Here is a 16,826-nt window from a genome sequence, read left to right on the forward strand (position 1 = left end):
TTATTCTGAATTTTGGAACGTTGGCAGTCTCTTTGTTTTTGGATTTGGTTTTACAATAAACTGCCAAATCATTGATGTGCACTAAAACGCAGCTGCCTCAGCTTTTCTTTATGACGAGTACGATAGAAATGACTCACTCTTGTCGTCTACAAATGTTTTAAAATTAAGAGTGCGAGCCCGATTAGCATTCGACAGGTTTCTCCAGTTTGAGTTTACTGTCAACACAAAACACAACAAAACTAGATAATTTAAGAATCAGGTTACAATCTGGAAAAACGTCAATCAGACCCGAAGAGCAAAGCATGTTGATTTTAAACGATGTTTATTTAATTTCGTTTTGGTAGGTTGTAAACTATGGCTAATTTTCAAATGGTAGAAATAATGTGTTCTTCAAGTACAATATTGTAAACAATTCCTTTCTTGCATACCATGGTATTAAAAGAGTTGTAACATGAATTTTAAACACAAAACAAATTATTTGAAAAGGCACTTTAGGAGTGACAAAGATTTCCAGATGGATTCTAACTGCTTCCAAATGTCAGAGGGTTGTCGCCAGAAAAGCTCACGGTCCATATTTGTTGGGTACATGTCCACTCTGTGCACCCCCGGGGATCCACCCCTGGATTAAGATCCTTCAAATTAACTTTGACGACAATTAGTAAACGTGTTGATGCTGCTTTGTCTTTCTTACTTTGTTTTTAACTCTTACTATATTGAAAGTACTAATGAAATGGAAAAGGCGTGTTTATTAATCTTAATGTTTCACTTCTCTTTGCACGTGCTATCTTATTGTGTTGTTTAGTATGCCGTACAGGTTTCTTCATTTATTTCAGTTGTGTGTACATGATTTTGTTTTGTTTAACAGACCTCATTCTGTTATGCAAGGAATCAGAACACATTCTTATTGTTGTAATGAGTACTTTGGATTAAAGTAATCAATTAACCTGTTTTGCCAAGAAGCATAGTCTGGTGTTTTATGAGTGCATGTGGCATGCACGTGCCTGGAAAGAAGTAAAGCGTGTACAGTTGTGTGTGTGCGTGTGGGAAAGTGTCCCATCATTATGTGTAGCGAACATCTGAGACTGTAATTGATAACAATAGATTCATTTGAATTGTGTATTGTGTACGTGAGTGTGTTTCCATTTATTTAAAAGTGCATTTGTTTTTAATGTGTATTGAGATTGATTTAAGGCGCTTATGTTGTGTGTTGTTGCTGTTATTAAGATTATTATATTTAGGTTGTAAGGCGTTTAGAACTATTTTAGGATTTGCGCCCTATATATACCCTTATTAGTATCATTATTATTATCATTATTAGTAGAGTTGTGTGTGATTATACACAATACAAGTGTCACTTCACACGTTTTTTTCGGTGATTAAAATGCTGTTTGATTGACAAGCTTAACATTCAAAACGTACAGACACACAAGAAAACACACTAGCACACACACACACACACACACACACACACACACACACACACACACACACACACACACACACACACACACACACACAATGATGACCAGACTCGGATGGTGGTTTGTTGTAGAGCTTCCACGGGACCGTGCAGCTTCTCTTGGAGGGTCGTCGGCCTAGGCCAAGTCTCTGTACTCGAGTGCTTTAGGTTTTAATCAGATGAATACGACATTTGTTGGAATGTGTGTGTGTGTGTGGATGTTGGTATGTGAGGGTGTTTAGCGGCTCTGTGTCAAAGACCTGTGATGTCTGTGTTTCGCCTGTTGTCGTTTTTTCTCTGTTGCTCGGTCAGGCTTCAATACATTAAGGCTTAGGTCGGGCGTCAGTCCCCAATAATGACCTCGATGCTTCAAATGGAAACCTGGCTACATACTCGTACACAAACCCGGAATCAATTTGAAGGAATATGGTCACTCATTATTTCGTGAAGTCATATGTAGCACACAAAAAACATACCGTCACGCTCATAAGATAATTGCCTACGTCATTGTTTTCATTTTTTGAGAAAAAAACGCAAACAAACTTTATGGTTTCTGAATAATTTGCCAATCTCATTTTAGTTATAAGCTTCAAACTGCGAGTGGTTGACAGAGGTATAAACTTGAGATAAAGAGCTGACAGCAACATCTTCATTCAGCACAACTACATAACAACCTCGAAAAAGCCTTCACATACCTTCACATTCTCCAAACAAGGCTTGTATGCATTATAACGTAAAAATGCCTAACTCAGAAACAAGAACGGCAGTTTTGGGTACGTAACCGTAGCAATGCTTTCCGATGGTCTGAGAGTTTATTCTCTCTAACACATGACAGGTACACTTCCATAAGCTTCCCCTGTAGTCTAACTGCAGAAATGCCGAACACTGAATTAGGTATTTTTCTTATGAGCGTGACGATACATACATACCGTTAAACAAACTGACCAAAACATAAATAGGCCATGTTTCTGTGAGAGAATGTTTATTGTGAGAAAAAGCAATACTATTAAAAACGTAGAAATAAACTCAATTTGAATCTTTGGATTTGCAAGGAGAATATTCTCTGCAGCTGTCCTAGTCGTTGCTGACGTTAGGGTTTGTACATATCTTGGTCTGTGTCGTGTTTCCCATAGCCCTGGTACTGCAGGATACAAATCATGAAAAACGTTTTTAGAATCAGGTTTAAAACAGAGGGTTGGAGAGATTGTTTTGACGATTTAATGTATAAAGCCCGTCGGCACATTTCATGGGAATTACAAAACAAACATAGCAACAAACATGGCAAGAACAACAAAGACATTAATTCGCAGGAAAATAATACAATACTCATTGCGATAAACTTACTCATGTTGGCAAATAATTCACTGTCTCTCTGTCTCTGTCTCTGTCTGTCTCTGTCTCTGTCTCTGTCTGTCTGTCTGTCTCTCTCTCTCTCTCTTTCTCTGTCTGTCTCTCTGTCTCTGTCTCTGTCTGTCTCTGTCTCTCTCATTTTCTTTTTCATTACACATGTTTGCCTCACTCCGTCTCTGTTACACACACACACACACACACACACACACACACACACACACACACACACACACACACACACACACACTCACACACACACACACACACACACACACACATGCACGCAAACAAACATACACACACTCATACACACACACGCGCACACACACAAACACACATATACATACACATATTCACACACATACACACACATATTATATACACGGCTCGCTCCTCACTCACTCACTCACTCATTCACTCACGAGAAAAAAAAAGAGAGAGAGAGAGAGAGAGAGAGAGAGAGAGAGAGAGAGAGAGAGAGAGAGAGAGAGAGAGAGAGAGAGAGAGAGAGAGAGAGGACAGATAGACAGACATACACGCAGAAAGACGGACAGAGACAGACAGACAAAAACTGTTAGATATTGTTGCTGGTGGTTATACGGGAGACACTTACCTTGTTCACACAATACCATACGATGATGACACTGCCGGTCACTATAGAGAGTGCGATGAAAACCCGAGCAATGTTCAGCTTCCTGCGCGCCTTGGAGTATTGGCCATCACGTATTTCGGAAGTCGCCTGGTAAAAAATAAACGAGGCGTAAGTATTACACAAATGATATCATGAAATTGGCAATATGTGCTCAGGATCGCCCAAGCAGTCAATTCATTGAGCTTGTTAATAAGCTTGTCAACCTTCTATCCATCGATTAATTAATCCAAATGTCTGGAATTAATCCATCAATTCATACAGTTCGTCATCAATTCATACATCCATCCATCGATATAAATGAAGTATTCAAACAATCCGTCTTTTGGACTCCATACCCTTCTTTGAGTTATTGACACAACAGATTACGCTAATAGATTTATAATTTAAAAAAAAAGAGAAAATAAAGTATTGAGCGAAGTGCGTATGTTTTTCTTCCTACCCCGATGGTCGCCGCAATGGCAGCAATACCAAAGCAAAGGCAGCAGCAGAGTGTGCTCACAACAGACATCACCATGGTACACGTTGTGGCAGGTTCGGTTTGTCCTTGATGTTGCTTCAAAACACAAAATAACAAGTCGCGTGAAGCGATATAAAAACATGTATCCTACATACGTGAGAGATTGTTTGTTTGTTTATTTGTTGCTTAACGTCCAGCCGACTACGCAGAGCCATATCAGGACGAATACGTGAGAGAGACACTCGTGAGATAAATAGAGTTTAAACAATGACCACGAGTTGATTACTGGAAAATAAAGCACGAGTGGGTATTTGCAGCTGCTTGGTAATTCCCCCTGTGTGCGGAGTACAGTGCGTGTTGTTCTTTTTGTTGTTCGCTCTCACGTGCAGTCGCCAATGTTCTTTTGCAAAAAAGAAATCAAATACAAACAAACAGAGATAGTGAATGTTAACGAAAACTCACACAACGTTGCTGGACAGGTTGAGCAGTGATGATCATGGGAGCGGACAGATGACTATCAACTTCCGGACTGAAATGTGTGTAGGGCTTCATCATCCGTGAGTTCTCGTTCCTTTTGGGCGCTACCCCGGGTTGTTCTGATGAGGCGAGAAATAGATATCGAATAAAAAAGAAAAGTTGGTTAAGAGAAAATCTGAGAGCAAACAAAACGAAAACGACCCCATGACGATTTGTCCACAAACAGTGTTTACCCTAAATGTAACGTTTTAAACGGACTCGAGAGATAGGGAGAGATAGACATACAGAGCCGATCACATCAAACGTTGCTACATTAGACAGCGAAGACTGCACTTAGTCCTTCCCCCGTCCGGGTTATCGAATACACACTGAAGTCATCGTGGGGCCGTGCGGACCCATGCTTTTCATTTCCTTCTTTGAGAAACATGGGTCCGCACGGCCCCACGATGTTTGTAGTCTAAATATGACCTCTTTTTTTGTAATTACTTCTCGCTGAAATTTTAGGACATAAGAGCTGTTTAGGTGCCCGAGGCATAAACGCTCATTACAACATTCCAACTAGTTTAAGATATATTTGCATTTAAACACCCATCTGGGTCCACACATACGGCATAGGACACACATGTAGTTATAATTAACTTTAATAGCAAGAATCAACCAAACACTAGTATGTGTACTTCCACGCCCTTTAAACAATGACATGTGTACACAACCTGAAAACCTTCAGCAGAGTCAATCGCAGCTTTAAGTGTATTGATTTTAAACGTGCTTCTAATACCTCGTTTCTGTATCTTCTCCTCACAGAAATTGTTGCCAAATTAAAAAAAATAAATAAATAAACTGAAGAGATGCAACAATTCTAATGAATGTTCCGTCATGTCTTTGAAAACATTTTTAACATTACTGTTCTAGTCAAACTTTTAATCAAACGTTTACAAATAAAACTACTACGCTTGGAGCACATGTTTCATCGTGTTCTCTTGTTTGTCCTACCTCGTTCAAAAGGCTCCATTCTTGTCAGCAGATAAATCCCTCTTGCAATGTGCCAGCGAGAGGAATTAACGGGATATGAAGACTATGCAAACCGTGACTGAACGTCGTGAAGTGTTTTCCACTATGAGGAAACTCTCTCTTCTGAAGTCAATCTCATTTGCCTCGTTCCTTCTATACTGTTCAAAAAAAGAAACGCATAGTTGCTACTTGCCAAATTTGTTTTATTTTTCGAAAAAATTAACAGAAAATCCAATATTTAGATTATTTGTTTGAAATTTGGTATGGACACAGTTGAATGCACACACAGTTCATTTGCATCTTCAAATCAATCAGTCAATCAATACGATTGGGTGCCGAGGCTGTCAAGTCAGTAGGCGGTGTAATAGATCGCGGTGATTTGCCGGCGCTTCTTCTCGCCTGCGCACACGTCTGTCCAATTCATCCCAGAGGTGTTCTATCGGGTTCATGTCTGGCGACATGGATGGCCAGGGAAGCACCTGGACATGGTGGTCGGTGAGGAACTGGGTGGTGAGTCGTGCTGTGTGCGGGCGAGCGTTGTCCTGCTGGAATATGGCATCCTGGTCAGCCAGAAGAGGAAGGGCGTGTGGGCGCAGAATTTCCTCCACGTATCGCTGGGCAGTTATGCGCCCTTGGACGTGCACCAGGGTGCTCCTTCCAGCGGTATTGATCGCCCCCCACACCATGACGCCTCCACCACCATGAGCGGGTGCCTCATCCACACAGTTGGGCGCGTAACGTTCGTTTACTCTCCGGTAGACCCTCCTCCGACCATCATGTCGCTGGAGCAGGAAGTAGGACTCGTCGCTGAACCACACGTGTCTCCAGTGATTCCGGACGGTCCAGCGAAGGTGCTGGTTGCCCCACTGCACTCGGTTCTGGCGATGGCGGCGGGTGAGGACAGCTCCTCTGTGAGGTCTGCGAGCTCTCAAACCAGCTTCATGCAGGCGGTTCCGCACGGTCTGGTCCGATAATCGGTGTGGCCCGGGGAGAGCCTGGACAGAAGATGAGGCCGACAGGAAACGATTCCGGAGGTGGCGGAGCCGTATGAAGCGGTCGTGAGCAGCAGTTGTCGCCCTTGGTCTTCCCGCTCATGGCAAGTCAGCAACGGAGCCAGTGGCTTGAAACCTGACCCACAGTCTACTGATGGTGCTCTGGGACACGTGGAAGTGCCTGGCGATTGCACTTTGACTTTGGCCTGCTTGTAAACGACCCAATGCAATTTGGCGGTCTTCTCTGCTCAATCGGGCCATCTGTCGTCGCTGAATTGTCGTCTGATTTCTTTGTGGCGAACAATCCGCTTTTATGGGTTTTGGAAGACATGGTGAGAGCTCAATATTCCCCGAGTTTCACGAGATTACACTGAAGCATGACGAGTGGTCATGCCAAATGAGCAATTTTGACATTGTAGCCACTGATAACGCATGCGTCACGTGCAGAGCTCACTTGTGGCAATGGACGAAAGGTCGACGACCAGATAAACATGTTCTGCAGTTTGATGGATATCCTTGTAGCCATATAACTAAATTAACCAAATATTACAAGCTATGCGTTTCTTTTTTTGAACAGTATAGGATCAGTTCCTTGTGCCGTTATCGTGTTACTATGACGTTATGTGCATGATAAGCGGTACTGGGCAAGGAAGTTCAGTAACATAATACATTGGAAAGAGGGGAAAAGAGAGGGAGAGAGAGAGAGACAGAGAGAGAGAGAGAGAGAGAGAGAGGGGGGAGAGAGAGAGAGAGATAAAGAGAGGGAGAGAGAGAGAGAGAGAGAAAGAGAGAGGGAGAGAGAGGGAGAGGGAGAGAGAGAGAGAGAGAGAGAGAGAGAGAGAGAGAGAGAGAGAGCGCACACGCACACACACACACACACACACAAACACGCACACACACACACACACACTGTAACACACACACGCGCGCGTGTACACAAACACACACACACACACACACGCACACACACACTCACACACGCACACACACACACACACACACACGCACACACACATACACACACACATGCCGGCACGCACATCCAAATAAACGGACGAAAATACTACTTCCACGCACAGGAAAACATTATTTAGCCTCAACAGAATGACAACGAAGAGACGGGCCGATAATGGTAGGGGCCGGGAGGGTGTGTCTACGTGTCGGGGGGTGGGGGGGGGGGGGTGGAGGGGAGGGGGAGGGGATGTTTACTGGTACAGGTGGAATTGGGGAATGGGTCAATGGAAAATTTGGTCCCGGGGAATCCCCGTGTTCTCCACTGAAATGAAAACGTTCAGCTACTTGCGCAAAACTCCCGGCAAATGATCAGTGTTGTTGGTGACTTTGTAGAAGTCAAGTCAGATTTTTTTTTTAAAGACAACTCTGCTGACATGTGATCAGATTGTGAGCCCGGATCATTTAAACGGAAAAGGCTTTGGCTCGAGTTGCGCTCCCAACTGGCATTTTTTGCGAGAGTAAAAAAGTCGCGTAAGGCGAAAGTACTACATTTAGTAAACCTGTGGAACTCATGGAATGAAACTGAACGCACTGCACCAAGACAATACAGCTTCCTAAATCCCCGCGAGAAGGAAATCGCTCACTTTGCACGTGCAAAACGCAGTGAAATTGACAAGCCAGGAAAGCGTGGTAGCCTATTGCGCTAAGCAGGAAAGCGCGCTTTTGTGTATTCTTGTTAACTTTCTGAGCTTGTTTTTAATACAACATATCATATCTATATGTTTTTGGAAATAGGAAACGATAAAGAATAAGATGAAATCCTGTTTGAATTGATTTCGTAAATTTCAATCGTAGTACTAATTAATCTATTTTTATCGAGACGAGGGTCGTGGTGTATGTGTGTGTGTGTGTGTGTGTGTGTGTGTGTGTGTGTGTGTGTGTGTGTGTGTGTGTGGTGTGTGTGTGTGTGTGTGTGTGTGTGTGTGTGTGTGTGTGTGTGTGTGTGTGTGTGTAGAGCGATTCAGAGTAAACTACTGGACCGAATTTGTTTTATATAAAACGATCCAAATTTACGTTCATCTTATTCTTCATCATTTTCTGATTCCAAAAACATATAAATATGTTATATTTGGATTAAAAACAAGCTCTGAAAGTTAAAACGAAGAGAGGTACAGAAAAGCGTGCTATCCTTCTCAGCGCAACTACTACCCCGCTCTTCTTGTCAATTTCACTGCCTTTGCCACGAGCGGTGGACTGACGATGCTACGAGTATACGGTCTTGGTGAAAAATTGCAGTGCGTTCAGTTTCATTCTGTGAGTTTGACAGCTTGACTAAATGTTGTATTTTTGCCTTACGCGACTTGTTAATTGTGATCACATTTAAAGAGTAAACATGACATATGTATATATTTTTAGATTCAGAATTTAATGAATAATACGATGCAATCAATTTTAAATCGGTTTGCGAAAATTTGATTTTAATGATAACTTTAATGAGCAAACTCATTGATGCATTTTTAAGCCTCCAAGCTGAAATATAATACCAAAGTCCGAGCTTCGTCAAAGATTACGTAAGCCTACTGGACCAAAATTTCAACCAATTTGGTTGAAAAATGAGAGCATGACAATGCCGCATCAACTTTCACACAAAAAACGGATATGACGTCATCAAATATATTTATAACAAAACAATAGAAACAAAGATATGGGGATATTATACTCAGAAAGTCTGATGTGAAGTATTATGATGATCGATCTAGTAGTTTTCACGGAATCACTTTATCCATATACGGTATAAACACTCACATAAAGGCATACACACATTCACTCCTGCCCTCATCTCGATTCCCAGTCAATGTTAAAAAAATTTAACAAGTCGCGTGAAGCCATATAAAAACATTAAGTCAATACGTCAGGTTGAAACTAAAAGATCAACATTAAAACCAGCCATCACCAAGACTAACTGCAGTAAGCATCCCAGGCAGCAGAGCAATATGCGGTACATATGGAAAAAATATGACATGGCATGTGAAAATCATATGGTAAAACAATATGTCAGCCATAGAGAAATTGCAAATGGTTCTAGAGTGGCAGCCATGTGACTTTATGGTGAAAATGACATGTCGACATGTCAAAATCAGGTGTTTACCACATAATAAGTGACATTGTCATATGAAAATTAGATGCATGCCGTGTCATAGTGACATTTTCATGCATGCCACATTAAGTCAGATGTTTGCTGTATAAATGGCATATCTTAGCCATATTTTTGATGGATGCATGGCACCTCTTGCCAGGAAACACACAAACACACACACACACACACACACACACACACACACACACACACACACACACACACACACACACAGAGTCATATTCACAACAATGTAACATAAAATGACAGTTTCAAGCCATACCTTTAATTCCAACTATACTATATCTCTTTCAAGTTACTCAACAAAAATTCTACTCTTCTACTCCAAGTCAGGGGATACAAATTGCTCATTTTCTAGACACACAAAAAAGCCACATGTGACAGTTTAAATAAAAAATCAAAGTCAAAATATTCTGCCTACAATTTTGGAATAAAATCTCCTGTTTGCAAAGTATGGTAAATCAATACATGATTTTAGGATAATGAGAATCAATCTAAATGAACCCGCTGACAAACCGTTTGTAATTGAAATAAATCAGTAAATCCTCTCACTGATCAACAGACAACCAAATTAATGATTTCATGTGCAATCAATGGGAAAAAGTAAAGTGAATGCCCAGGGTATCTCAAACAAAATCGTGCAAATTACTTTTTTAACTTCAGTTTGTCTATTTGGAGTCAAAAAGACTTTGATACCCAGAGATGCATCCGAGAGCTTTGAAACTTCCTCTGCTATCACATCCCTTTTTACATTTAGTCAAGTTTTGACAAAATGTTTTAACATAGAAGGGGAATCGAGACGAGGGTCGTGGTGTATGTGTGTGTGTGTGTGTGTGTGTGTGTGTGTGTGTGTGTGTGTGTGTGTGTGTGTGTGTGTGTATGTGTGTATGTGTGTGTGTGTGTGTGCATGTGATTGTGTATTAGTTTGTAACTGAATCCTGGCGACACACCCATAAACCAGGATTCAATAATGGTTATAGGCAGGATTATGGTACCTGTAATTATTTCGTAAAGTTATATGCATAGCATGTATACACGCGCACACAAAGGACATACATGCAGACGGTCAGACAAACAGACCGAAACAGAAATAGGACGTTTCTCTGTAAGAGATTGTTTAATGTGAAAAAGCGATATATATACAAAGCGTCATATGAATCTTATTTGATTCCTTGCATTTGTTGGACCAGAAGATTCTTTCAGTTATTGATTCGTAGGTTTGCTTTGAATATGCCATAATCTGTGTCGTCGTATTCAATGACATCGAACTGGAAAATACAAATCATGGCACAGTTGTTTGAAACAGGCTAAAATCATAAAGAGAGAAAGAGAGAGAGAGAGAGAGAGAGAGAGAGAGAGAGAGAGAGAGAGAGAGAGAGAGAGAGAGAGAGAGAGTGAGTGAAGGAGAGAGACATTTAAATAGAGAGCGAGAGAGAGGGATAGAGAATGAGTGACGGAGAGATACATCTAGAGAGAGGGAAATAGAGCCGCGGTAGAGAGAGGGGGGCGGGCAGACAGACAGACAGGCAGGCACAAAGACAGACACAGACAGACAGACAGACAGACAGACAGAAAACAAATAGAAAGATAGAGAAAAAGACACATACAGACAAACAGACAGACAGAAACACGTACGAGAATATGTTTGTGTATACATATATTTGTTCGTAAAACAAAACACAAATCGATGCATAAACGTTTGGTGGTTGACCAAAACAGATATGTATTTCAGCACGATAGTTTCTCTTTTTATAAAGTCAAGTTTTGACTAAATGTTTTAACATAGAGGGGGGAATCGAGACGAGGGTCGTGGTGTATGTGTGTGTGTGTGTGTGTGTGTGTGTGTGTGTGTCTGTGTGTGTGTGTAGAGCGATTCAGACTAAACTACTGGACCGATCTTTATGAAATTTGACATGAGAGTTCCTGGGTATGAAATCCCCGAACGTTTTTTTCATTTTTTTGATAAATGTCTTTGATGACGTCATATCCGGCTTTTCGTGAAAGTTGAGGCGGCACTGTCACGCCCTCATTTTTCAACCAAATTGGTTGACATTTTGGTCAAGTAATCTTCGACGAAGCCCGGGGTTCGGTATTGCATTTCAGCGTGGTGGCTTAAAAAATAATTAATGACTTTGGTCATTAAAAATCGGAAAATTTAAAAAAAAAATAAAAATTTATAAAACGATCCAAATTTACGTTTATTTTATTCTCCATCATTTGCTGATTCCAAAAACATATAAATATGTTATATTCGAATTAAAAACAAGCTCTGAAAATTAAATATATAAAAATTATTATCAAAATTAAATTGTCCAAATCAATTTAAAAACACTTTCATCTTATTCCTTGTCGGTTCCTGATTCCAAAAACATATAGATATGATATGTTTGGATTAAAAACACGCTCAGAAAGTTAAAACAAAGAGAGGTACAGAAAAGCGTGCTATCCTTCTTAGCGCAACTACTACCCCGCTCTTCTTGTCAATTTCACTGCCTTTGCCATGAGCGGTGGCCTGACGATGCTACGAGTAAAATGGCATTGCGTTCAGTTTCATTCTGTGAGTTCGACAGCTACTTGACTAAATATTGTATTTTCGCCTTACGCGACTTGTTAAGACTTGACTTCATTTTCATTTCATTTTCATTTTCATTACTTTATTGTCCCATCGCTGGGAAATTCGGGTCGCTTCCTCCCAGTGGAAAGCTAGCAGCAACGGAGTCGCGCTACCCAGGTGTCTGCGTGTTTAGGTGTATTCAGCCACCTGCACTTATGGCAGAATGACCAAGGTCTTTTACGTGCCATTGTGATGACACGGGGGTGGGACATGGCTTCCGTCTCTGGGTCTGCACATAAAGTTGACCCGTGTCCGTCCCGGCCCGAATTCGAACCTGCGACCTTCCGATCACAAGTCCAGTGCTCTACCAACTGAGCTACCGGGCCCCGGTAAGTTTAGTGATAAGCGAGTTTGTGTCCCACGAAGTTTCAGTCTGTATCGCTGACAGTCACAACGCGTGAAAGTATGCGATGAACCTGGTCTAAAATAAACAAGTCGTGTGAAGCGATATCAAAACATTTAGACGAATATGTGAGGTTGAAAGTAAAAGATCAACATTATAAACCAGCTTTCGCCGAGACTTAATATTGTAAGTCTTGGCTAGCAGAAGACGAAGACGGGTCACGCTTGCTTGGCTCTGCGAAGCATACGAACGTCGTTCCTATTTTCTTCAATTGTGAGCAAATGTTTAGATCTGGAGTAAACACGGCATACTGATACCATACTGATATGTCATATAATTATGGCCAGGAATCTGTCAGTGTGTCCAAAAAGTGTTACACAAACACCATTTTTTAGACTTGCTTTATCTTATTAATGTTGTTGTGGGTAAGAAAGGAGATGTGGTTTTTAGCAGAATAAAACTGTTTTTATTGGTATGGGCCACCTGGGGCAGTTAAAAACCCGTTATAAACCGTTATTTTCTAATTTTTCACCGATCTTTATGAAATGTTGTGGTTAGGTTGGTTGTCCCTAACTGAATTTCAACAAGAATAAAAAGTTGATTTTTGGCAGTTAAAAAACCGTTAAATCCCGTTTTTTCACCAATCTTTATGAAATTTTGTGAGTAGGTCCGTTGTCCATAACTGAGTTTCAATACGTACTTTTCAGAAGAAAAACAAGCTTTTGTCAGTTATAAACCGTTATTTTCTAATTTTTCACCGATCTTTATGAAATGTTGTGAATTTCAACAAGAATAAAAAGTAAAATTTTGGCAGTTAAAAAAACGTTAAATCCCGTAAGATCTACTTTATTCATAGGTTTGTGTGTGTTCGTTTGAAAGAGCAGTGAGTGATAATAGCATGACGTTAGGCTTTTTGAGCTAGCATCGTGGCTTACGCGCTTAGGACGAGGATGTTAATGACAAAACCAGGAAATCACAACAAAGTGTCTGTGCATCAGTCATTCCTGTCCCTTTTCTAAGTTACACACACACACACACACACACACACACACACACACACACACACACACACACACACACACACACACACACACACACACACACACACACACGCACACACACACACACACTGAAAAAAACATATGCAAGCATCAACATTTCAACGAGACAAACCCAATGCTGGTGTGTCGAAGGAGACAGCCACAGCGGGCTTGTTCGAATCAAAGTATCACACCATATCTTCAGCGTATTACCAATACCTGTCCCAATATAGACCAGTTGGTCTAAGAGGACGTTAAACCCTAATAGTCAGTCAGTCTCTCTCTCTCTCTCTCTTTCTCTCTCTCTCTCTCTCTCTCTCTCTCTCTCTCTCTCTCTCTCTCTATTCCTGTCACCGCCCTCAATCTGTGCCTTGTACAATGATCTGGTAATTTTATTTAAGTTTATTTTATTTAATTAATTTTATTTAAGTTTTTACCTTGTGTTTTGTGTTGAAAAATAAATACATACTCCAGAATTGACAAAAAGTGTCTTGTACATTTTACGTGTTCTTTGTCAAATATTGCCCCAGCCCCTCCACCTGTGTAGAAAGGACACCTGTCTAATAGGGACACCATTACCATACCCCAAGGGTGACCTTTAGAGACAGGTTTTACTGTACTGCCGAACAACACTTTTCTTCCAAGTTCCATTGTAACGAAACGCTTGCCTGGAATTGTATACACTTAAATACCTGCCCACAGATAAAATGGAGCCACAACCCCTAACCAAATATAATATCCCATCTAAAAAAAAAGTCACATCCCCAAACGCAAGATAATTAACCCTAACTGCCGAATGCAAATTGAAACACATTTTTTTCATTAGTTTTAATTATATTTTGCCTGAGGAAAACAAAACAGCCTGAAATGGACTGTGTGGTCGAGTGGTAACGCACTTGCGCTCGGAAGCGAGAGGTTGCGAGTTCGAACCTGGGTCAGGGCGTTAGCAATTTTCTCCCCCCTTTCCTAACCTAGGTGGTGGGTTCAAGTGCTAGTCTTTCGGATGAGACGAAAAACCGAGGTCCCTTCGTGTACACTACATTGGGGAGTGCACGTTAAAGATCCCATGATTGACAAAAGGGTCTTTCCTGGCAAAATTGTATAGGCATAGATAAAAAATGTCCACCAAATACCCGTTTGACTTGGAATAATAGGCCGCGAAAAGTAAATATTCGCCGTAATGGCTTGAGGTTTACTGGCCGATGTGAATGCGTTATATATTGTGTGTAAAAAATGTCTGTTTGTCTGTAAAAAAATTCAATTTCAAACGGCAGAAATTAATATGTAAAGCGCGGAGAGCAACGGTTAATTGTGGTTCGCGCTATATAAGCTCTCATAATAATGATAATAATAATTGTCAGTAAGTACTGGTGTCACATGACTGATGTGAACCAGTTGATTGGCTAATGGCGATGCGCTTAAATCTGTTAGCGCACTCCTGGAGTGCGCTAACTTTTCCACAGAGCGTATTCTTACACCCTTTGCCAAAGCGAGACTGTACTCTCATCCTCAGAATTAATTAATGACATGTAGCTTATATTCTCCACAATACCAATGATTATGACCATAAATGTCCTGCTTTTCAATTAAAGCAGAAGTGGTTTTTTTCTGACAGATTGCATGCGCCTGTGCCGCCCACAGTTGCACTGATCTAAAAATAGAACCCGCTGTGTCTAATTTTTCAGTTTCGACTTGCGAAGATTCCTCTCATAATTATGCCATGTTGGTGGCATGTACCTTATTATCCACATTACCAAATGATGAGTTAGTATACAATTCCCAGCAGCTAACAGAAAACACAAGTGTTATTCCGATAACGTCGCAGCTAGATCAGCACGTAGCAGACTACACTGAAATACGACTGCATCTGTTCAGTAAATGAATGCTTTCCGTTTATTTTAAGGCAAGAACAATCGGAATCGAAAACGTGTAGGGTTTAGAACGTTCTTAACACATATAAGACTTATTACCAGCCTTCTTTATGTGTGCAGACTCAGTGCAACGGGACGAGCAATTTTTGTTTTTGAAATGAGACTCAGTGCAATAGCCTAGCAGACGACATAAATCCCGCTCAGCAAATAAACATGTTAGGCAAATGTGAACGATAAAACGATGGGGATATAATACGTGTAGGGTTCAGAGCATTCTTACCGTTCATATTTAGTACCAGACTCCCCGATGAGGGAAGATACCACACGAAAAACATGCCACGTTTATTTTGAAAATGGGCTTTCCGTCGACCTTGGCAAGGGGCACAACTCTGCACAGTCAATCTGTCGAAGCTCGATGAAGGTTTCGAACCGCAAATAACTGAAAGCACAGTCCTTTCTCCGAGTTCAAATGAGAGAAAGATCATCACTGTTTAGCTTAACGCTACACTGGAATTTACCAACAGAAATTAAAACAAGAGTTTGCGTGTGATGAAAGCACAACACACGAGACAGCCCACACAAAAGTAGATCTTCTATACGACCTGACCACACAGTTATGCCTATTCAAATGCGCGTAGCAAAATGTGCGTGTTGTATCTTCTTTTTTCTCTGGCGGTACCGACAATATCGTTATTGAAACAATCCCAGTGCACTAAGGGATTTATAGAGCAAATCTCGAAAATAATTATTGAACTCAGCGCTATGCGCTTCGTTCAATAATGAATTTTCTCGATTTGCTCTATAAATCCCTTAGTGCACTGGGATGTCTCAATAACTTAAATAATAACACACAACAAGTCGCGTAAAGCAAAAATACAACGTTTAGTCAAGCTGTCGAACTCACAGAATAAAACAGAACGCACTGCATTTTTTCACCAAGACCGTATACTCGTAGCATCGTCAGTCCACCGCTCATGCTCGTGGCAAAGGCAGTGAATTTGACAAGAAGAGCGGTTTAGTAGTTGCGCTGAGAAAGATAGCACGCTTTTCTATACCTCTCTTCGTTTTAACTTTCTGAGCGTGTTTTAATCGAAACATATCATATCTATATGTTTTTGGAATCAGGAACCGACAAGGAATAAGATGAAAGTGTTTTTAAATTGATTTCGAAAATTTAATTTTGATAATAATTTTTATATTTTTAATTTTCAGAGCTTGTTTTTAATCCAAATATAACATATTTATATGTTTTTGGAATCAGAAAATGATGGAAAATAAGATAAACGTAAATTTGGATCGTTTTATAATTTGTTTTGTTTTTTTACAATTTTCAGATTTTTAATGACCAAAGTCATTAATTAATTTGTAAGTCATCACGCTGAAATGCAATACCGAAGTCCGGGCTTCGTCGAAGACTACTTGACCAAAATTTCAACCAATTTGGTTGA

The 16,826-nt window shown here is 40.7% G+C and overlaps 2 protein-coding genes across 4 annotated transcripts in view; both read right to left on the bottom strand.

Moving 5' to 3' along the window:
* Positions 1–2,424: 2,424 nt before the first annotated feature.
* Positions 2,425–16,826, bottom strand: part of LOC138973288 (uncharacterized) — a 49,721-nt gene continuing 35,319 nt past the window's right edge. The window contains exons 1-5 of one of the 2 annotated variants that reach the window (XM_070346007.1): positions 5,389–5,534; positions 4,381–4,514; positions 3,901–4,014; positions 3,423–3,548; positions 2,425–2,600 (exon numbers count right to left, since the gene is read on the bottom strand). In XM_070346007.1, the coding sequence (XP_070202108.1) occupies positions 2,550–2,600; positions 3,423–3,548; positions 3,901–4,014; positions 4,381–4,514; positions 5,389–5,407 (444 nt within the window). In that variant the 5' untranslated portion in view covers positions 5,408–5,534 and the 3' untranslated portion in view covers positions 2,425–2,549. Of the gene's footprint in view, positions 2,601–3,422; positions 3,549–3,900; positions 4,015–4,380; positions 4,515–5,388; positions 5,535–16,826 lie in introns of those variants that run through there. The other variant, XM_070346010.1, reaches the window with a different exon arrangement.
* The window catches only part of LOC138973287 (uncharacterized), a 19,238-nt gene continuing 12,167 nt past the window's right edge, over positions 9,756–16,826 (bottom strand). For both annotated transcript variants that reach the window (XM_070346006.1, XM_070346005.1), the window contains one exon: positions 9,756–10,778. In XM_070346006.1, coding sequence (XP_070202107.1) covers positions 10,710–10,778 — 69 coding nt within the window. In that variant the 3' untranslated portion in view covers positions 9,756–10,709. The remainder of the gene's footprint in view (positions 10,779–16,826) is intronic.

Source organism: Littorina saxatilis, linkage group LG8 (assembly GCF_037325665.1).
Source record: "Littorina saxatilis isolate snail1 linkage group LG8, US_GU_Lsax_2.0, whole genome shotgun sequence".
Classification (NCBI taxonomy): Eukaryota; Metazoa; Mollusca; class Gastropoda; order Littorinimorpha; family Littorinidae; genus Littorina; species Littorina saxatilis.